Below are 24,766 nucleotides of genomic sequence, written 5' to 3' on the forward strand. Positions count from 1 at the left end.
GTGTAATCCAGATGAGTGATTCAGACTTGTATGAGCCTCTTGTTTTTACTAGTGTAATCCAGATGAGTGATTCAGACTTGTATGAGCCTCTTGTTTTACTAGTGTAATCCAAATGAGTGATTCAGACTTGTAGGAGCATTTTTTTAGCTAGTGATATCAAGATAACTGATTTAAACTTATAGAAGCCTCTTGCTTAACTAGTGTGATACAGATAAGTGATTCATACTTGAAGGAGCCTCTTGATTTTACTGGTGTAATACAGATGAATGATTCAGACATATAAGAGTGATTCACTCTTTTAGATGCTCCAAATGTTTTGCTAGCATTATCCAGCTAAGTGATTAACTCTTCGGATGCTCATGATTTTTGGTAGTGTTATCCAGCTTAGTGACCTTTTATTTGGCTGCTTTCTATTTTTTGCTAAAACAATATTTTGCTGTTTATTTCTATCTGAAACAGACAACCAATGGCTGTGTAAAAGATCAAATATTGGGCTAAGACATAAAAAATAAATAAGCTTATACACATAGAATTTAATATACTGATCACATAATCATTGTCACAAAAAAAAAAATATCACAAAAATATATGTAACTATTCATGATAAAATTCTAAATTGCCCATACTGGCAATATTTTTGTTCTTGGTCTATTCTTTAAATGTATATGTCAACAACCTTAATGTTTTTTCTAATAAATGTTCAATGTTGGTGTAAAATTTTGATTTTTTGTTTTACAGTGTTTGTATGTCTTGCAAATGAAAAGCATATATTTAAATGGTGTCTGTGCTTTACAATAACTTTTAATAATTTATGTTTGGTAAATAATCATCAAAAATAATAACACTTTTTGTATCTTCACTTATTATGTAAAACTGACATTTTTTGCTTGTTGTGATAAAGTAAAACATTCGTCATAGATGCTTTAAGTGCCAGTCTGCCTAAGAATCAGGCAGTGATGAAAACATGACAAAAAAACCCCACCCAATTTGACATTGATTTCAGTTCATAATATGTAGTTATGCACAAAAATAACATTAATTTCTGTTTTCTGTTCTGGTAATAGAAGATACAATTTGGTTGAAATGCACTAGAAATTAACAAATAAGGGGAGATAACTCTGTGATTTGCTATCATTCTAACCAATATTCTAACTGAGTTATTTGATATTACCAGACACACACAAACGAAAGACTAATAATTTTAACTCAGGATTATAGTTAGTATTAAATAGAATGATTAGCTCGGTGGGTTTTTTCTGATCATGTTTTGATTTTTACCTAAATTGCCTGATTCTTACAAAGACTTAAAAGTAAAACATTTGACCATACAAATTTTGAATTGTTATAGAAAATTCTTTATAGAAATAGGTAACAGTCTGAAAGTGTATGTGACTAGATGAATTAACCTACAATGGCGTCATACAATGTATACAGATACGATTATTGAATATGCAAATCTAATACTCTTGATAAAATTATAATCGGGGACTATAAGAATTATCTTTAACATTACGGACAGGGTCATGATATGCCTTTTTGTTCTTCCTCTCTTGATATACAATGTATTTGGTAAATATTGCATAATTTCAATTTCTTTCTGTAACAACGACTCTACTTTACAAAATATGCTTGCACACTCATTAGAACGAACTTTAAATATAACAAGTTAAACATGACTGAGTAAAACAATATTTTAGAGGAGTGTTGTTAATTTTATATAATTCACTCAAATAACACCATCAGATCTTGTTAAAAAAAACTGACGTCACTAACTTATTAAAATTAATCATTTCAGCAGAATTAAGAATAAGGAATACCATAAAACAAGTCTAATATTTCCACATCTGCTTAATTAAACATGTAGGTGTTGGGATTAACTGAGGAGTTTTAATTAAAGTTCTATGCCAGAAGCCTATGTTTTGATTCAATATGTTGCCAGAAATGTAATCAAAAACAGTACATAAGTTATAATCAAAAGGTTCTAAAGCTTATTAGAGATAGTTTGATTAATCATTAAAGAAAAAAGAAAAAAACATTAAAGGGAAACAAATCTCTCACTGTAAATATCTCAATGCACATTTATTATTTTTATATGCTTCATAACAACTTGATATAACTAGACACTTCCAGACATTGTTTTCATCATATTACAAAATATTACAAAATGATGGTTCCAATAATAGCTTATAAAGGAAAAGATTAAATTTGGAAATGTATAAGTGGGTTTACATTTCCATTATATCATTATATCAAAAATTGTCTTGGATGCTATTACACAAATCAATGCTCCTTTTATGTTACCAAAACTGTTTCAGGCTATCAGTTTCTACAGCATGAAAGTCTGCTTAATTTGAGAAGTTGATTACTGTGTCATTTTCCTAAAATACCAACTATAATGATTTAACTCGAGGGTACACCTACTCACAAAAAATGTAATGTCACAAAAAAGAAAGAAAAGTATTGATCTAGAACATAAAATATTCAGGTTTCAGAATCAGTTTCTACCGGAATACTCATTTACTAAATGTCATACTGTTATATTGTTTTGTAAAAGATCAAATAACTTAAGTTAGCTTGAAAAACAGAAAAATTAAAACTGTTTCCCATTATACAAAACATGCAGTCGTTCATCTGTACTGAAATATTAATAGATGGCTTGTACTGAGAAGAGTATTTGATACTAATTGGACTCTGCTTGAGTTAAAAAGCCATTAAGAATTTCAAGTTTTAAATACAAAATGTATTAAGAGATTAATAAGATATCCCTAGTTATCAATATCATCAACAAATCAGAAATAATTCTGAATTCAATTAAAAAAGGCCTAAATATGAACAGTTTAAATTATTTAACATAGATATTACTATTGCATAATGTACTGCAAAATTAGGTAGTCAAATTGATGTTGGTTCTGCTGTAATTTAATAATGGATTAAGTAATTGGAAACCCCAAATAATTACTATAATTTAGAAATTAATGTGTGCGTTTATTATTACGATAAATCTGCAAAGAGTTATGTGTAATGGGTATCAGAAGGCAAATTCTTATTACTGCAACAATAACCAAGTCGCATTATATTGTATTTGCATTAATAAAAAAACTTCGCAAAAATTTGTGAAATTACAGTAAATCAATTGTACTCTAACTAATATCATTTAAACATAATATCTTGTAAACATCACAAAATATATCAATTGTATTTTTTGGGGTACACAATATACACATTCACTAATAATTATACATTTAAATCTTATATTCTATGGATGTCATAATTATATGAACTTAAAATTAAAATTGATTTTAGAAACCATTCTTAACACAAATCTGTAACTTTTTACATATATATATATTAAATGAATAATAAAATATTTGATTCTGACATTCTTCTTTAAGTAGTTTGCCAATAACAAACAATTTGATCGCATTCAAATTAATAAATAACGACTTTCTTCTGCTTTTAAAACAAAATCAACTAATAAGCGATATGTTTGTCTGACTCTGTAATGTCTTTCTATGATACAACTTTTCCATCTTCCTTAAGTGCGTTACCGAGATTAGCGAAGAACTCGGCCATTGATCCTGGTATAGCAGCATCGGTCAGGTTCTTGGGGACCATTCCTTTAATGTCTGGCTGTATCAGACTGACTAGTTTACATTTGTTTGGATTACTACAAAAAAAGATGTCATACTGTAGATGCAGAAATTCATGTGTACATTTAATAATTGCGAATTGTTTATCACTGGTGAATAAGCTAGACCTAATTAATGAGATTTAAAATAAATTGTTAGGAAAATCACTACTGAATTTATGAATGCAGGTTTTTAACATTGCAAACTTAAAACTGCCACAGTTTTCACATAAAAATATCACAGCAATAACTTTTATCTGGTCAGATTTACTCTGTTATATGCTGTTTTAGACAAAACTTGTATTTTACCTTATGTTTTATTTTTAGCCATGTTGGCCATCTTGGTTTGCAAGCAGATTCATCTAATAAAATGTTTTAAACTGGATACATCAATGATGATTGTGGCCAAGTTTGTTAAAATTTTGGACCAGTAGTTTCAGTGAATATTTTTGAAAATGGGCAATGAAGGACATTGAACTTCAAGTGATGAGAAAGCTCACTTGGTCCTGTGTGCCAGGTGAGCTAAAAATATAAAATGCTTGTTAATCCTCTGCAGACAAAGGCATATACAACATCAATCCATGCAGACTTACTGTAGACTCTATAAGGTAAACTTACTGGGAATATTTTAATACTACTACACCGCAGGCATAATTCCAACCTCTTACAAATTTCTTCACCTCGGGAAACTCGTCACATTCACAACTTATAGCTACAATATATATAAGCAATGATACACAGAAGCAAAGGTCATGACAAGATTACTAGCAAATCAGATTTTGTTAGTTTAGTCATGGTTATAATATTTGCTGGTCAGCATATTTTGGTAAAAAAATTACTGTTCAATCTTAATATTCTTATTTAGTACCAATTTTCTTTGATTGTATTTCTGTGGAAATTTGAATTCATGGTATTGCCAAAGTCTGCATAAAAGCGTTTAGAAAAGGTGTACTTCTTTGAACATTTATATTTAAAATTCACTATTTTATTTGAAAGAAAGTGAACATTTCATAAAAATTACAATGAACAACGTACCGGTATACAGAAAAATTAATCAGAAGTAATCACTATTGGATAAAAATCATTAACTCTTCATTAATAGATGACCAGATTTACACCCAATGTTTAAACTGACAAAATCTGACTGACTATATTTGTTTAGTGTTGCTAAGCAACTCGTGCATAAAATAACAATTAGGAAATACAAAGCTGATTGTTAACATTTAATTAGAACTGGCGTCTATCTACAAACATAGCACTTTCAGTCCAATGATACCCAATCATTTATAACATTGGAATCTCAAAGATCTCATAAGGATTATTGTGTTGTAGGAAGAACAGCTGAAAGTGCTAATCAGCCGTGGACAGCTATATCATTACTATCTGATGCCTGTGCAAGGGAGATTCTGTCCATCACAGAAAGTCAAGAAATTATATACAACTAAAGTATGCATGCACTGCTCAGACAATTTTTTCATGCAAACATTATACTGTAAATTCAGAAATTATTGCATGCATTTATTATTGCAATTTTGTCATTTTAGACTAAATGCTATTTTAATAATTGCGATATTGAGAAAAATCCTGTTTAAGGTGGTACCCAACACTTTCACTAAAATCAATTTGGCTCGTTTAATTTTCATAAAATTTTGACAAAGTATTTACTTTGACCCCTTTTAAAACAAAAATATAAAAATCTTGAAAAATTTGAATCAACCATTTTATCAGAAACAGTACACTGGTTATATAGCAGTTTGACAAACACCAATTTTGATCACTGAGAAGCTTAATATTCCCTTTACGACACAACGTAATTAATTAAAATGTTTAGCTGACTTTACAGAGTTATCTCCCTGTAGTGTTAGGTACCACCTTAATTCATATAAAAAATATTCAAAATGCGAGTTAAAATTATAACCCTGTCGCATATTCCACAGTAGTAAAAACATTGCAATATTTTCTGAATTTACAGTAGTTAAAACTCTGAGATTGAGACACATTTTTATATCTAATTTTCAAATGATTTCAATGGGTTAGATCATTAAAATATTATTATGATTATACAGAAACTGAGTAACAATACATTTTTAGGAGTAGTGAAGGTTTATAAAATACCATAAATACTCAACCAAGTAATATAAAAATACTGTCAAACTTTATTAATGCCATATAAAATAATGATCATGATATCTTACAATTGTAAATGCTGCTGACTCGAAATAATCACAATGAAGTGGAAACTAGCAAAAATCTATATTCCCACAGGATACCACTACTGTATCACAAAATTATTGCTTTAACACTCATTTAATATATACTGGGTATCCCTAACAACAATACAACTTAGACTGTTAACTTGTCCTAAAATATCTTGAACTGGGAACCAGATAGAAGCAACAGAAATATTAATATCATGCTCTGTTTATACTAAGACTGAAGGCAAACAGAAGATAATATTGTTCTTGCACAGGCATGCAGGGAATTAGAACTTACTCTGGAACTTTGTGGACTATCATACCACATGGCCAATTCCAGCCTCGGACATGGCCATTCTCTTGACCATTGGTATGTTCTACACTCGTAGCTGTTGAAATAAGATAAATACTTAAATATTTACATTCTGCTCTCTGTCAGAACTGCTTAATAGTTACTGTTATTGTATGACTGAGGGAGTGTGATAAGCCATCTTACTTCCCCTAAACATTGGAAATTGTGTCAAAATAATTGGTAGGTTTGAGCAAAAATCTGTTATTTTTATTTCATTGATATCATATATAGATCTGCTTTGGTGTCATGGCCAGGGGCGAATCCAGGATTTCAAGTAAGGGGGGGTGCAAAGTTTTATAAATTGCCGAGCGGAGCGAGGCAAAAAAAATTTGGAGGTTGTTTTAGGTAAAATTATTGAAATATTCTTCTAAAGGGGTGAAATGTAGATATCTCGAACTATAATGTGGTAAAATTAGTGAAAAAATTAAAGTTTCAAGCTGAAACCTCCTTAGTCCACACATGACAACATTCTACAGATAGCCCGGCGGACAGACGGACGTAAAGTGAGATGAGACAGATCACCATTGCTCACCTGACCAAAATATTTTTTTAAACGAAAATTTCTACTTTTACCAGCAATTTTTAATTGTCCTTTCGGTAACTATTTGTTTTTTACTTTTTTGACTATCAGAGGTTGTGCCACAAACAACTAACATCAGATTTAGATGTATTTACGCAGTTATATTTATTTTCTTGGGATCTCAAGCATACAGTAATACGGTACATAATTCGGCTAAACATTTAGGTTGCAAGTGAGAAATAAACATAGACAGAGAGATACAAATTAATACACTAACCTTTCGCTTGAAACAGTTTTTCTATCTTTCATTACAGATACTGAGATAGTATAAAAGAATCTCACCTGCCGACTGTTTTCTTGACCGTGTCATGATGAAATTGTGAAAGTGTGTAAGGGATGTTTTGCAACTTCGATTAAAAGAACAAATTGATTATAAAAACCGCAAATACAATGTAACATTTGTTTTTACTGTAACTGCTTAAAACCAATTATATTTGTCATCAAACGCAGCTCCGCCTTTGACACCTTTCTTTGAAATTATTTATAGAACTTTAATAAAGCGTAGACAGTCAGTTGATTAGTAATCACGTTGATTCTGTTAAACTGACTGTTTTATATACTCATGATACTTTGAATGTTAAAAAGATTGAATGGTCTTTTCTGATTCTTAAATATGTTGAAGTCAACCCATGCTTTGCAAATTTTAGGGGGGCGCCCGCCCGCCACGCCCCCGCATAAATCCGCCCCTGATGGCTACCAAAATGTCGGTCTTCAGTTTTCTAATATCTCTTTTCATACCTGTAGGCTTAAAAAGGGAGTTCAATTTTTTTTAAAAGATCAAAAGAACAAATTTCAGTGAAATTATTAGCCAAATTAGCCCTTAATGTGCTGAATTTGAGAACATTATGTAGTACCACCATGTCAGTGCAATAATATAATGCTTCCAGGAATATAAGTATTCAGATAAACTACTGCCTTCTGACATTTATAACTTTTCAATACACATTAGGAGATATACACTTCAGTAAATAGTACTCCAGATCTCTGGGGTTACACTTCAGTAAATAGTACTCCAGATCTCTGAGGTTTAGAGACCAATATATTTTTAACACTAAACAGAAAGGAGATAACACTTCAGTAAATAGTACTCCAGATCTCTGGGGTTAAGAGACCAATACATTCTAAACACTAAACAGAAAGAAAATATTCAAAATTCAAGAGCAGAAGGCTATATATCTTATGTGTTATCATCTGTAAAGGCAGCTTCAAAGTTGAGATGAAAGTAGAAGGTGTTTTTTTACCAAGGATAATTTGTGCATGTTGAGAGTTATGTAACATCTAATGTAAGGGTAATGTTAGAAATCTAAAGAATCCAGTAGTTATGTAAAAGATATTAGTGAATAGTATTTTCTACATATGTTCTCAATGAAATCAATTGACATGGTAGAATCCCTAAAAATTTTCAAGCTATCTGAATTTCACTAGACAAAATTAAGTTAACATTCCTGTAAAGTATATACCAGTGGCAGATCCAGAGTGTTGTAGAGGGCGACTAGGAATACAACTCTTTGATAGCTAAAAAATTGTTTCTCACTATTTCATAAATTTTTATGCATTACATAGTCCAACAATGTACTACAGGTGGGTAATTAATTATAAATTACCTTTCCCTTTCAAAACTCCTCTATGGGGATCTCATTAGGGTGTCTGATCCCATTTCCCACTTATTGTTTTGCCAGAATCCTGTATTCTGGTTATGGTTGCATAAAGTAATTTCCAGTGTCCTGTCGACTTCATTTCCTGTTTTCAAGCTTAATTATTTGACTTTCATGTATCACGCTTAAAAAATCAGCCAACCCCATGTCACACTTAGACCCCAATGAGCCCACCTCTATCAACCCCTGCATTATGCCTGCATACATACCATTTGTGGATAAATATGTATCTGTTTCTTTAGTGACAATGAGATCAACAAAGTCTCTTGGTGAGATTAGTCCCATACAGGCACTGGATGTACAAGCTCTATTTAATCTTAAATCCTACAAATAAAATAAAATATATTTTAAGTTTTAAATAATCTATAATATCAATTAGATATCAGAAGATGTGTTATGAGTGCCAATGAGACAACCTTTTCATCCAAGTCACAATTTGTAAAAGTAAACCATTATAGGTCAAAGTAAGGTCTTCAACACAGAGCTTCCAGGCTAAACCTGCTAAATATTGAAACTGAGACTTTTCATTTTCAGAATCATGCGCTTTCAAACTTTGTCTTCTTCTATTTTTGGTGAGAAGTAGCAGCAATACAAAAATACTTAAGGGAGCAACCATTTAACTTCAAGTGGGGGGGCTATGTATTTTTTCAGAGTCAGAACAATTAAATTTAGTTTTTTTAGATGTTTTTAATCAATTTTTTTATTTTTAAATAAAACACTATCTGGATTGAGAAGATATTTTTTTGTCATCTGCTTGACCAGAATCCCCCCTTTTTGAAGTTAAATGGTCATTCCCTAAAGATTTATAGGAAGCCACCATTCCATATGAGCTGGGTAAGCACTTCAAGCTACCTATTTGTCAGATCTAGGATGTTTAAGATCTGACACAGTGTATATATATTACACCTGTCTATTGCTACACACTGTACAATGTCCTGGATATATTTTGATTCATTTTGTCATTGGGTAACTGTCTCTTTAACATACAACCTACATTTCCTTTTATTCATACTTTTATCTTATACAATGATGACTAGCAATATGAATGAATTGGCAAACAATTTGTAATTAAAAACAGGAACATCTCTCTTATAGCACCAGATATTTCATACCTCTTTAATACACTGAGTTTTGTCATACCTCTTTAATACACTGAGTTTATTTGCTCAAAACAATTTGTCAATCTGTTGTAGTACATATATATTGAATAAAGGAAGTAAACTACTTTTAAAATAAATCATCCCAGATAAAAACAAAGATGAAAGTTAAATAATCTGTAGTGAGTTTATCATATGCAGGTGAGGGTCTCTGAAAAGTTTGAGACAAAAAAAAATATTTACCAGCTGATTGAAAATTTTCTATCTGCAGTCAATTTACTGTTCGCACAAAACAGGTGAAAATATTATGTTCATGCATATGTAATTACATTTGCAATTGGTTTACACTGTTTATAAAATACTTACATCTCATTAATTTTGACTTTTGCCTACAGGAACTTGTTAAAGGTAAGACAAACAAAATATGATGGATGCATATGGAAAAGAACAGTGCAAGGCATGTACTTAAATATTGAGTGGATTGGATTGGAGTGGAGTGGAGTTGTCAAGTGGAATGGAGTGGTGGAGTGAAATGAAGTAGAATGGAGAAGACTATAGTGGTGGAGTGTGTGGTTGCATTGGTGTTTTATAATAACAAAATTGGAAAGATGTTAAGCAATTGCAAGTCTCGTAATACATAGCATCATTAGATCATTCTTTTGTAATATAATTATGATAAAATACTAATAGTAAAAAGTATGTATACAAAGTCTTCCAAATAAGATTTTTTGCTATAATTCAGATTGATGCTGGGAAGTGTGAAATGTTAAGTGTCACTTTTATACAAAGTTTTTTACACAGCTGGATGTCATTGAAACCAAACATTCAGATTCTTTCTACAATTTTAACTTTCCTAACTCCATGGTTTTACTCTATGATTGCACTTCACCACTCTATTCAACCTTTTAGTACATGCCTATAAATTAATATGCTGAAGAAGACTGGCATGACAGGCAGAGAGCTCCAGGTTATTTTGAAGAATTTTTGTGAAATACTTATGAATATAAACAATATATGTAAAGATGTTTAAAGGTTACTCAGGGTAGATTACCAGACTAAATTGCAATATAAACCTTTGCATTTTTTATGTCTAAAAACACTGAATACATAAATATTTTGATTAAAAACAAGAAGCAACCTCTATTTAACTGTGATGAATGTGAGAGAATGCCAATAAAAGCTGACCCCTTGTGGTTTTTTGGTTGATTTTAATCAATTTACAGCCTAGATGAAATACCTACATGCTTGTGTAATTAGATTGATATTATACATAAAAAAATCTCTCTCAATAATTGTAAGTGCCCCTACCTTCTTCCTAGACATTATATATACATTATTTCTACCTCCCATAGCTAATGATCAAATAATGCACTTAAGGCAGGATCTATCAAAATGAAAATATTTAAAATGGGGAGTTTTTTTAAAAGCATAAAACTGATATTAAAAAGAAAGATCATACAGACAACAAAATCATTTTTTTAGCTTCTTATTAAAGCTTTATCAAAATCATGAGATGATGAAAGATTGAAACTAAAGTTGCTTAGATGCACAAGATACCAAATGATAAGGATAAACAACAGCAGGTCACCTGACACCCTTTAACAATGAGCAAAACCCTTACCATAAAGTAAGCTATAAAAGGCCCAGCTTTCTTCATTTCAATTTCAGACTATGCAATACAATGATATAAGGAATAAAACCATTAATCCATAGCCCCATAGCTTTTAAAGTTAAATTCAACAATTTCAAGCATTCAAAGCTATTTTGTCTCAGGTTCAAATAAAGTGTCAGTCATTCCATGTCAAAACTATACCTTTGTCCAGTCCTGATTATGACTATATGTGCTGAAAAAATCAATGGCATATTATAGCACACTCAGGTTCCTCAAAGTTTGGTACAGCAAAAACAGGTACTTCAGGTCTAAGCTCTCCTTTTTTAATTTCAAATCATTCTTTTTACTTTTTCAACAAAAAGAAAAAAAAAGAAAAAAAACAGAAAAAAAACAGAAAAAAAGGGGGTTCTACAGCAATCCTAAGTCTCTTTCCTTCCATCTGATACCCAAATTACCCAAATATTTTACTTTATTTGCCAAAGTTTCAGCAATGGGTAGAATTATTTTGTTAAAAAAATGATACTACTTTCTTGCACATTCTCTCTGACCGAGCACTAATTAGTAGTTCAATACCATAACATTAAGATGTATCAAAGCTCAATTTAAAGCTTGGTTTGTACAGTTCAATTTTTAATATCTTGATTATTAATCAGTTATCTGTACAACAAGTGAAGCAATCAATCAAACTCATCAGAAATTGACAGTTTCGACAGCTCGACATGTTGGAGAGCAGATTACAGAACAACAGATATAGTATGATGTCTTTTTAAGATGTCAGTGCACAAATACTCTTATTTTTGCTGATGAAAGCATATTAGATGGTATATCTTGCTCAATAGGAATTTTATCTTAAATGTTTCAAACGAAATCAGGACTAGATAACAAAAAATACTTAGTTCACAAGCAATGAACATAGAGAAAATATTCATTGGTACAATAAATATTCCATTACTGATAGTGACAACTTGATGCAAAATCTGAGACACCATTGTTTCTCATTCGAAATAACATGTGCCTTTCCTGAGTTACTTTTTTACTATTTAGATTGGGTGGATTTAAACAGCAACAAATCACTGATTGATTGATTATTGGTGTTTAACAACACTTAATGTCCCAATGACTGTGTTAAACACTTCTTTCAGCATTATTGGTAAATTTGTTGCAAACAATTATTTTGTTGGTGGTCAGAAAACAGAAGGTCATAGAGAAAACCACTAAGCTTTGGCAGGAAAACTGTCAATCCTAATCCATAGATAGGAGTTGAACTGACACTTGCCACAACAGGGGCCAATCCAGCCAATTTTGAAAAGGGGGGGGGGGGGGGTCCTAACCCAGGACAAAGGGGGGTTCCAACAACATGTTCCAATTCAAGTGCATTGATTGTCCAAAAAAGAGGGGGGTAACAAAGCAATACTTTAAAAAATCATTTAATTCATAAAATCTTTAGGTAAGAAGAATGTTTATATGAGTTTTTTCTCAACTCCGGATGACTTTCATGGGGTGCTTCTATCTAACCCTAAGGGATAATTTCATCAAAGACAAAATTAAAGGGATTAGAGCAATAGGAAAACTAAGCATAAAAATAACCCCGGTAATCCCCTTTGTATTATATAATTACAAGAAACATTCTATGAGATAATTACCAGTAGAAAGTACCTAGTATTACCTAACATCTAATTTACCACATATTTATTAGATCAAACATCTTTTTAAGTCATAAAAGTTCCATAAATATTTCTTTAATCTTCAAATTGCCAGTTTAGATTGCACTTAACAGTTTAAAGTCTGTTTCTGCCTAATGTTAACCAGGTGTCCTGAGACAGGTAATGAGAAAAATCATCAGGATTCAAAGTTCATAGGAAAAAACCATCTCCCTTATAACAGTTAAAATTAATGTACTGATTGACATATATTAAAACTTTTACAAATTTACAACATCCTAAAATATATACAGGAAATATTTGTAATATCCAAAACAACGACATCTTCAGCAATGACAGTGTACACTTTTGTAATCTCTGAACTACAATCATCTTCAGCAAAGACAGTGTACACTTTTGTAATTTCTGACCTACAATCATCTTCAGCAATGACAGTGTACACTTTTGTAATCTCTGAACTACAATCCTCTTCAGCAATGACAGTGTACACTTTTGTAATCTCTGAACTACAATCCTCTTCAGCAATGACAGTGTACACTTTTGTAATCTCTGAACTACAATCCTCTTCAGCAATGACAGTGTACACTTTTGTAATCTCTAAACTACAATCCTCTTCAGCAATGACAGTGTACACTTTTGTAATCTCTGAACTACAATCATCTTCAGCAATGACAGTGTACAGTTTTGTAATCTCTGAACTACAATCATCTTCAGCAATGACAAAGTACAGTTTTGTAATCTCTGAACTACAATCATCTTCAGCAATGAAAGTGTACAGTTTTGTAATCTCTGAACTACAATCATCTTCAGCAATGACAAAGTACAGTTTTGTAATCTCTGAACTACAATCATCTTCAGCAATGACAGTGTACAGTTTTGTAATCTCTGAACTACAATCCTCTTCAGCAATGACAGTGTACACTTTTGTAATCTCTGAACTACAATCATCTTCAGCAATGACAGTGTACAGTTTTGTAATCTCTGAACTACAATCCTCTTCAGCAATGACAGTGTACACTTTTGTAATCTCTGAACTACAATCATCTTCAGCAATGACAGTGTACCGTTTTGTAATCTAGTGAACTACAGCCATCAATTAAGAAAATCTCTAGTCACCTCACTCAATGACAGTACAGCTTTTTAACTGTGACTATGGGGAAGCAATTCAGATTTAGACTTTAAATAGGCTTTATAACTTAAATACCCTCAACATTGGTGAAAAAAGCCAAGTCCAGTACTTGATATTAATTTAATTGTTTTTTTTACTTATAGGCCAGAAGAATAGAGGAAGATTATATGTTGATCATTTATATGTATATATACGTGCAGTAGGGGAAAACTTACCGTATCTCCATCCTATATAATAAATGAAGCTAATAAAAATAAAAGACTGGCAAAAGGAAGCACACTTTATAAAAGGTCTTTCAGCAAACATAAACAGATCTACGCTAACATGTTAGACTTATCTCCCCTTAACATTACTGTTACATAATTAACATTACCCAATGGTAGGGTTCAAGGACTTTGTTAAATCTTTGCCTGAAGATTACCAGGAGGCATATTTTAACTGACTGTAATTATTTGATGTGATATATTGTATTTATTTACTCTTGCTATTTCAACCCAAAACAAAATTATATCTATTCATTCAAATGAAACCCTTACTCCTACAATATTGTGTTATTTTTCAGGCTAGATCTTTTTTATTGCTTACTCAGCAGCCAATTATATTGTAATCAATTTCAGGAAATTTTATGGACAATTCTGTCATTTATAACAAAAATAGAAGATTTTAATGATTTTCTACTGTCTGTGGGGGAAATAAAATAGGCAAAAACTGGATTCTGACATTTAGCCTGGGAAATGTAATAATAAATCCCAACACAAGACTTACATGCAACTATTGACATTTTACTGCAACTATGGTATATACATGCCAATTAGGTATTTTTTTTTTAGAATTTTAACTGGTTTGTAATGTTTTCCATCAATTATGATCCATCATGATATACATGCTCTGTAACTCTAATAATAAATTACATATAAAATCTGGATATATAAAATAATTACCTTGTCTAACCATTTTAAGACTTCTATCTTTTTCATATTTTTGTCCCATTTCATTCTTGGACCTTCTGGTAGAGGTTCTACATATTCAAATACTGTTTTTGGTGGCACGTTATACTCTGCCTCTCCTTTATATCTGTAAAATATCAATTTATATATTTTTGATGATTTTTTTGTGTGTGGTATTATTACATGTATTATGTCTAAAACAAAAATATAACAAAAATTGATTGAAAAGATGTAGGGTATATTTGCTCATATAATTCAAGCCCTTACCTGTTTTGATTCTCTCTGCCTTTCGAGATTTATTGTTGTGATCGAAATTGAGTGTAATATATCAAATGGATTATTCGGGTTAAGGGTATACATGTACAATCAACCAAAAAACATTAAAATCAAATGACAGGCCATTAGGAATAATCTTTGAAATGAGGTCAAGGTCAGATGTTACCTTGGAAGCTAGATGTACACCTTACATTTTGTTGCAGCAAGACAAAAACTGACAGCAAATAAAAGACAACCACTGAATTACAGGCTCCTGACTTGGGACATTACAGAATGTAGTCAATAACAAAATCATTACATTCACTCTGTAACAATGAAATTTCTTTCATTATACACCTTTTAGTATAGAATAGAGTGCCTATATTCTGTTTCTTTTTGTCTAATTATAACATGTAAAATTTAGTCTTTTAAATAAGTTTTTTTCACATAAAATAACACTTACGTCATTGTCCACTCAATACTACTTTGACTCTTAAGTTAAACTGAGAAAATTCACATACATAACAATATATTAGGTAAATTTGTCAAAGAGAAATATTCACACAAGAACAGATCAGCATGTTAAAATGAAATAATACATAATCCCGTACCAATACAGGATATTTAAAAGGTCTCATTAGAGTAAAAGTAATGTTGTCTTATTCTTGAAATAAAATAAGTGTAACTTTTATTTTATCAAAAAACAGAAAATTGAGGTATATTTGACATCCTTGGTTGATCTTGGTTTGATCAAGGTTATATTACATCTAATATAACCTCCTTGGTTTCATATTTTGAATTCATTTATTTTTTTCATTTCAGGAAAAGCTTAAGGTTTTTAACTTTTGAAAAACAAATGTGTGAAATCTCAGGTCTTGTGACTTGTGTGTGTGTTAGAATTGACAGTTGTATTGAATGAACTCAACAAAACAACTTTGCGTGCTTAAAAAATTATCTAACGATATGTTATTACATCACTAAGGTATGTCTGACATGTGCATTATTCATTAGGAATATCATTAACACACAAGGGCCATAACTGCAGCATGATATGCTAAAACGACCTTATTCTTGTGGTTGGCAAAGTTACATCACTCTCATTAACTTTCCATTCATAGGAATGTCATTCCTGTATTATTCATTAAAAATTTAGTTCAACAGGAAGCGGGTCTTGATAAAAAAAAGTATTACACATGAAGTTAAGTACCTCCTGTGGTTGATCCAGACATTAAGTTTGATCATACGTTTTTCATAAATGCATGTTAGCAAACTACAAGATGTAAAATCAATTAAAATGCTATCATTCTCTCCTTAAATGGATTACTAATATTTTTTTTCTGAACTAGAATTTTGTCTGTGCTTTCAGTGATCAGGGTTACACCTTCAAACATAGATAAAAGGGGTATTTTAAAATTAAGTTGGAATTTTGAAGCACACAACTAAAATGAGCAAGTAAAAAAGAAATGAATTTGCCTGAATTTCCAGTTAACTTTTATGAACTGGTAACACTGGTTGACTCTTGGTTAATCGGCTTAGATGAAGTCACTGAACAATAGGTTCTTTCGGTGATGTAATAGTATACATGAAAGTATTATGGTACAGCAAAAATGATTGCGTTTAAAATGAATTTGAAAGTCTTTTAAATAATAAACTTTTCTTTAATGCACATTCTAGATCATAAATGGCCCTATACATGTTACAATAAATAAATAATTAAAATGACTCAGAAGCATTGTCAATCAAATTTGTGCATCACATTTTTGTAATTTTTTTCCTCATGTTTACATACTAAATCATATACAAGTGCATTTGATGACAAACCACAATAAACTCTTGTTTGGTGCACTAATGTCACCTGTATTGAAATGTATACAAATTACATCATATCTCCATGCATCAAAACCAGGCAACAGGAACTCTTTAATGAAAAAAAAAGGATAATAAAAAGAATATCTTAACTTGCATAATGTTTACCTAAAAGTGGTGAGAACATTCAATCATACACATTCTTCTTTCATTCAGTAAGAAATAAAAATCAACTATAAGTACATTTTAATTATAACATAAATGCTTGTCTATTGACTGTATATTATCATTGATATTAAAGTACACTTTATGTTTGGATTTTAAATTTCCCTATAAATGTTCTATTTATCTAGGCTTTATAATAAAAGTACACTGGGAGCTAAATGAGATGGATTTGAAAGGATGTAGCAGTTTAGCTTGGACCAAGTGTATTTCAACAAATCATTTTTCATAAAAATTATAATCTTACTTTTTCTCTTCAATATTTATGTTTATCTATTATATCAACACTGCATCTTTTTTCCTTTTTTTCCTTTTAGCCAATTTCCTTTTTTTTTAAATCCACATTTAGTATGCTTCAGATGCTTTCTAGTATTTTGACACAGATACATGTTTTGCCTGTATGTAATTGGATTGTTAAAATGCAAGTGATGAAATTAAAATAACTGCATACCACATATCATTGAATTTTCAAAAAGTGGATCCCATTTGAGCTGACTTGATCACACAAACTGTAACATGTAAACTCTTCAAAACTTCTAAGGTAAAAACGCCATGAAATTGGGGGCAGGAACAATAAATCTTCATGGAAATGATTAGCTAATGCTTATACAACTGCATAAAACTAACCATGAGTAGTTTCTCTTGGACCTACCAAATTACAGACTTAAACAATTTTCGATACTTAAAACAGTATATCTTGTCAATAAGTTTTGCTTTTTTCACTACCTGAAAGCAAGACAAACACAAAAGCAAGACAAATATGAAAGCAAGACAAATATGAAAGCAAGACAAACAATGAAAGCAAGACAAACACGAAAGCAAAACAAACACGAAAACAAGACAAACAAGAAAGCAAGACAAACAAGAAAGCAAGACAAACACGAAAGAAAGACAAACATGAAACTTAAGCAAGACAAACATGAAAGCAAGTCAAACATGAATGCAAGACAAACACTAAAGCAAGTAAACATGAATGCAAGACAAACACGAAAGCAAGACAAACATGAAAGCAAGACAAACACAAAAGCAAGACAAACATGAAAGCAAGTCAAACATGAATGCAAGACAAACACGAAAGCAAGACAAACATGAAAGCAAGACAAACACAAAAGCAAGACAAACATAAAAGCAAGACAAACACAAAAGCAAGACAAACACGAAAGCAAGACAAACACGAATGCAAGACAAACACACTGCTGTATCAAACAGTTTATTTATTGTGAGCAGTCACTTACCACAAATATATAACAGCAAGAAAAAATAGGAATAAATATAACAGTGAAGGTCTAACCTTAAACAAAATTGATTGTGTCTAAAATACTTACAAATGACCACTAAAATATTCTGATTTCACACATGAGATCTTGAAGTCCTTCTGAAAAAATTAAAAAACAAAATATCACTAGCTGTAGAAACATTTAATAACCTATTAGAAATTCTATATGATAGGTTTTAGACCCTTGTGCCAGTTGACCAACTTCATACATCTAGTCCATATCACAACATAGCATTACAAATATGACAGTTTTATTAGTATTAGAAAACAAGTGAATTATCACTTTTACAAATTCCTGTCCTAAATTATGATGAACACAAATTGAATGTCAAGATGGACAGTAAAAACAAACTAGAAATGGAATGTAGACAATAGAGAAAATATTATTTTAAGACAGGAAGCACACATGGTAACATGAGTTGTATTGTAAAGTTTAACTTTTAATGTAGTCTGTTAGGTAACTTTTTAGCCACAAGAGGGGACTAGGAATTATAAGATAACAGCCCATGTAAATTGAAGAATTCTACTTGAAGTGTTCACTGTATATATGAAAACAACAACTTGAAGTGGACCACAATGATGATAATGATGATGATGCTACTGATTACAATGCTTGCTGTTAATTCTGAAATTTTTTGTTCACATTCATTATAGCCCTATTTCAAAAATAAACACAAATTTCAGATTAAGTATTGTGATTTTCTTGAAGTAAAGTTTTATTAGTGCAAAAGCTATACTGTTGAAATTTTTGCAACTATAAAAACATTGCAAAAATTTCTGAATTTACAGTACAGTCTTGTTGTAGATTCAATATCATACACCTCTATTTCCATATCAGCAAAAACTATCATTCCCTTCACTAACCTAAATTATATTTTCAAAAAAAAAATTATCTAAATAATACTGAGCAACTAAACTAACAAGAAAATCTAGACTATCAATCATGTTTGACAACTATAAATTAACAACATTTAGTTAGTTGAACACCCAAAAAGCACCAAAAGTATGTTACCTTCCGCTTGCACTACTTGTACTGGGTGAACCGGAATATCAAACTCAAGGATCTTGTTATCAAATTTTAGAGTTCTAGTCATAAATTTTATGAATGACATTTAAAGGATCTCTAATAACAATCAGTTTTAGGAAATCACAATTCTCTGACATAGTTCTAGTACCTAGGTATGAAATTTCATTGGCAAGCAATCTTTGATAAATTTAAATGTACTCATTGAAGCCAGTAAACAGATCAGGAAACCAGCTATAATTGATAAAATACAGATTATATAAATCTAGGATTACACCTCAATGTCTGAATTCATAGATGGCTCAAATAATCGGCTAAAATTGATGAATTTTCTTTCATTTTAAAAGACTTCAATTTAATTCCAAATTGTTTTTTATTTTAAGTTAAGATACAAACAAATTCTACATACATTGTACATTCAAAAGACCTATGAGATCTTTAATTTTTTCTTAAACATTTTAACTTAATTTTACTTGTTAATCTATCTTAAATTAATCTCCACCATTGAAAATGTGTCTACAGCATCATCCCTGAACATATGAAAATGTCTATGATAGCGAAAGTTGCTTATAAACCATTAATTCAAAAGTATAAATATCTTTAATTACAGCGATAATTTAATTTAAATCAATATGAAAAGAGACATTTTACTTTGTAAAAAAAAATATATAGCTTTCTAATTAATTACAAAATAAACCCCACTTGATTTGATTGCCTGGTGATGGGCTCCCTTGGCCAGATCTATTGCACTCCCCCACAATTGTGTACTGATTTATAGAATAAGGAAATCAATTGTTATGACCTGATGAAGGTTCTATTTTTCCTGTTAACTAAATCCCCCACACACTGCAATGGTACAATAAATCACACAAAGTGGGCATTTATATAATTTATTGTTTCCTTCATCATATCAGTATAAAAATGTCAACAAAGACTTCTATATATAGACATTTGTCAATGGTCCCCTACTTAGTACACTGTAACATTGAACTAGGATAATTTGTACCCAGAAAGACTTTATCAGTTAACCTCTGATATAATCCAACAATGATTAGACTATTCATTTGTAATTTGGCAAAGTCCTTCATATTCTTGTTCATTGTGTAACAATTATAAATGCATAAAATTTAAAATACAATAATTGTATATTTTATCAAATTTTAGAAGATTTGCTGAATGAAAAACTATATCTAGGAATATGGGTCATTATTCAAATATTTTTTTAAATACAATTGAAAGATATATTTGTATTTGAGTAAAACACTACAGTGTCATATCTTCTTAATTCTGAGCAAAAATTCATATAACTGCATAAGATCCTGAGGTAGGTATGTTCTAGGGTAGATCCTGAGGTAGGTATGTTCTAGGGTAGATCCTGAGGTAGGTATGTTCTAGGGTAGATCCTGAGGTAGGTATGTTCTAGGGTAGATCCTGAGGTAGGTATGTTCTAGGGTAGATCCTGAGGTAGGTATGTTCTAGGGTAGATCCTGAGGTAGGTATGTTCTAGGGTAGATCCTGAGGTAGGTATGTTCGGTAGATCCTGAGGTAGGTATGTTCTAGGGTAGATCCTGAGGTAGGTATGTTCTAGGGTAGATCCTGAGGTAGGTATGTTCTAGGGTAGATCCTGAGGTAGGTATGTTCTAGGGTAGATCCTGAGGTAGGTATGTTCTAGGGTAGATCCTGAGGTAGGTATGTTCTAGGGTAGATCCTGAGGTAGGTATGTTCTAGGGTAGATCCTGAGGTAGGTATGTTCTAGGGTAGATCCTGAGGTAGGTATGTTCTAGGGTAGGATTCCATTCTTATTTCTTTGATCTTGTGTTCTTTAAATTTGTAGAAAGGAAGGGTTGAACTGCCAATGAATTTCATAGACATTTTCGTAGAAATCATAGCGAAAAAAAAACAATATAGAAAGATGCACAACCTATGAGTATAATATACTCACTCATCTTCTAAACACTTTGAAGGTTTTAAGTGAAGAACTAACCAGGGGCTATGATGGTCTCACATGGATATTTGATGCTTTAATTATCTCTCAAGAGTTATTACATTCAAATCTTAACTTTCCATCAAACTGAAGAATATTTCTAACAACTAGTTAACTAAAACAGTGTGATTTATTAACTATAACATTATCACTTGGAGGTACATTGAGTTCAAATGAAGTAAAACCTTTATCAAAATGCCAATCTTATTTCTGATACAACTAATCACCTCTTCATAGATAATAAATACTTGTAAAGCCTCAACATGGATAATCTATTACAGATCGGAACGAAATATGAATGATTTATGAAGTTTCTGAAAAAACTACAATTTCTGTCATCTAAATTTTCTACAAATTATGTATTTTTATGTTTTAGATCTACTATAAGATAGAGAAATATATATGATAAACCATTTAAACCTTTATCCTCATTTTAATAACAGGGTTAAAAAACTTCTAACACTGATCTTGAGGTCATAAAATTATTGTTAAATCACAATAAAAATATCAAAATTGACAAGATTAAGGTTTATTTAAAAATCATGGACCCTCAAGGGGCGCATACTCAAAATATAACATTGATCTTGGAATTTTGGGGAAACACAAAAACATAACTTTTAATAAAATGGATTGAATTGTATGCCAGCCTACCATTTCACAAAAAATCTTGTGAGAAAAAAAAACCCTCTTAAATTCATGAACATTTAAATAACACTAATTAAAGATCAACTTTTTTGGTAAGATTTATTGTTAAAAAAACTATAGTAAGAAATTTCGGTTCTGGAGAGGATCTCTTCACTTTTCATCCTGATACACTCCTTGTTGTTTGTTTCATTCTTTTTGTACTTAGACTCACATTTTAAAACAATTTGATTGAGAACATGACCAACAAACAGTGAGTTTAAACAAATGAAAAACATTTTTGTTTATTTTTTAAAATGTCAAATATTTTTTATTTGTAATAAATCATAATTAAAGTGGAAATGTTTCCTGAAATATCAATGTTTACTGACAATAATATAAGTCTAGACCTGGTGAATAGGATTTAAATAGGTAATATCCCATTCATGTCAAAATTTAATGCATTTTTATGTGTCATGTAGAATAGATCATGCATGTAAAATACAACATTCTCAATATAATGAAACACTTTAACTTCTTCTCATAACACATAAGGATTTAATAGAAAGATGTGGGAGGGATCCACTCTTACTCTACTTATGAATCAGTATATCCACTTCCCTTTGTGGTAAACACTGCATTAGGTCCGAGTAATGTTTGGAATGTTAACTTTGGTGCAATATTACAAATTTCTATTTAATGGGGACTGACGGGTTATTTTCGTTATTTGTGATCAGTGCATTTTCGCTATTGTGATCCGTTTTTCTACAGATTTTTTATTTTATTTTTTCGTGATCCGTGATCATGGCAATTAATTTTCTGTGAATCTTGATTGAAAAAAAAAATCAACTCGTGAATTGTGCTGAGACCACCACCCCCTCCCCCTAATCAGGCCCCTTATTTAAGTTCATGTCAGGTCATTTAGGTTTGATTGTTTAATGCAAGCAAGTCCCATGATTCTTAAAAACAAAGCATAATGATAAAATCTAACAGCTGGTCAAGCAAACATCCCATCCATTTAAGTAGAGCTAATTCTTAACTATTTTGTAATTTCAGATTATGCAAATAGAACAATGAAAATCATGATAACTTTCAGAAATCATTGTTAACCCATGCATTTTGATCAATCATAAAAAAAAAGTATGAAATATTTTCCACTTCACTTTAATTTCATCCTATTTTAAATCTAAACTGAGGAGTTGCACGTAGGAATCTTTCAATAGTACTCTAGTACTCATTTAAACAGAAGGAATTGCATCTCTGTAAGAAATCCTTGAGATATTTAGAGATTGTTTTGATACCAAAAACATAATACTTTTTAAGTTTTTATAAAACAGCTTGACAAAACTATTTGCATGAGGTTCAAATCAGTCAATACAGATATCATATATCTCTTAATTTTATATGAATTTGGTTAAATAAATAAATTCATATAAAATCTCTTCTTGAGATTTCAAAAATTACCATTTTGTGGTTTACATCTTAAACATCATATTTATAGGTTTGACTATTAAAAATATTGGATTAGGACAATGTTAATTTGTGTTTTTTTGTGGTTGACACAATATTTAAACCATAGAAAAAAAAAGAAAACTAATAAAATATATTTACTTAAATAAATACTAATATAAACTTTAAAAAGATAAAAAACAAAAAACAAAAAAAAAACCAATATTTAAGGAAAAGAATGTACCAATTCATTGAAAAGAAAGTCATGAAAGTACTGGAGTATAAAACTTTTTTATTATTAATAAACAAAAGGGCTCAATTTCATTGACTAAAATTTTACAAAATTTTGTTAGAGACTGCCATCAAATGCTTTATAAATTCATTTATCTGCTCTTTGGTCAGGTTGTTTTCTCTTTGATTCATTCTCCATTTCCATTCTCAATTTTATTATTTTAGTCCAACCAGGAATGTTGTTAAGAAACATAGTTATATAGAATATATGATTGAAAATTTGATAAATAAATTTTAGAACTGATTTTTTTTTCATTGAAGAATTAAATGCAAAAGTCATACAGAAGGATATATTTAAAGGCACAGTTACAAAAATGTACCTAAATATGCTGTATACACACAGCAGGATTTGCAGATGAAAACCTTTGTTAGCTTTAGATGAAGTTGTTGTTGGGTTGCTGTTTCATAGCAATATAAGAATAAATGTATTTTATATAAATTATTTCAGTTTCCTTAAAATGCTTAACGTTCAGTGACAAATATTTCAAACTATATTAAGAAGATATAACCCTTTAAAATTAAGGGTGATACTTTGAAAATTGAGATAGAAATGCATTTTTCTCTATTGTGCATCAGTTATAACAAAATAGAATTATTCCTATACTAAATTCTAAATAAAAATAATATAAATTCATACCGTTTCTTTAGCGACTTCCCATTTATATTTATCAGTATTATTTAGATATTCTTGAAGTTCTTCTGCAACCTTTGAAGCCTTGTCACGATAGTCCTCTGTCGTCATCTTCAGTTAGCCTTGACTAGTGTCGATATAACTTCTTCAGCATTCAACACCTTTTCACGTGTTACCGGTGCTGTCAAATAAATAATATGAAGTCATGTGACTTTATAACCCACTTTAAGGAGAAACTAATTTATCAATGTGATTTAAAAAAAAACTTTTGTGGATGTTTTGGATTTAAAATTATTCTAAATATCTGTTTCCAATACGAATTTGTTAGCTACTCTCTAATGCATTGACATT

General features: G+C 30.7%; 1 protein-coding gene across 4 annotated transcripts; it reads right to left on the reverse strand.

The window, feature by feature from the left end:
- Positions 1–513: 513 nt before the first annotated feature.
- LOC134716335 (stAR-related lipid transfer protein 5-like) lies at positions 514–24,631 on the reverse strand. 4 transcript variants are annotated; one of them, XM_063579263.1, is made up of 7 exons: positions 24,422–24,631; positions 18,465–18,514; positions 14,851–14,983; positions 14,125–14,136; positions 8,620–8,734; positions 4,247–4,340; positions 514–3,667 (listed from the first exon to the last, which is right to left on the reverse strand). In XM_063579263.1, exons 1-7 carry the CDS (start codon positions 24,524–24,526, stop codon positions 3,511–3,513), a joined length of 666 nt encoding a protein of 221 aa, XP_063435333.1. In that variant the 5' UTR covers positions 24,527–24,631; the 3' UTR covers positions 514–3,510. The 4 variants fall into 4 exon arrangements, with proteins under 4 accessions (XP_063435333.1, XP_063435334.1, XP_063435335.1 ...); XM_063579264.1 differs by lacking the exon at positions 4,247–4,340 and adding an exon at positions 6,122–6,212 and having other exon boundaries at positions 24,422–24,628; XM_063579265.1 differs by lacking the exon at positions 14,125–14,136.
- Between the last annotated feature and the right edge of the window lie 135 nt (positions 24,632–24,766).

Source organism: Mytilus trossulus, chromosome 4, assembly GCF_036588685.1.
Source record: "Mytilus trossulus isolate FHL-02 chromosome 4, PNRI_Mtr1.1.1.hap1, whole genome shotgun sequence".
NCBI classification, from domain to species: Eukaryota; Metazoa; Mollusca; class Bivalvia; order Mytilida; family Mytilidae; genus Mytilus; species Mytilus trossulus.

Excerpts from the sequence above, each read along its gene's own strand:
- LOC134716335 (XM_063579263.1), bottom strand. The coding sequence starts at position 24,526 with ATGACGACAGAGGACTATCGTGACAAGGCTTCAAAGGTTGCAGAAGAA. Across the intron at positions 18,515-24,421 it reads GGGAAGTCGCTAAAGAAACG|AAGGACTTCAAGATCTCATG; the intron begins GTATGAATTTAT and ends TAATTTTTTCAG. Across the intron at positions 3,668-4,246 it reads GTAGTATTAAAATATTCCCA|TAATCCAAACAAATGTAAAC; the intron begins GTAAGTTTACCT and ends CTTTTTTTGTAG.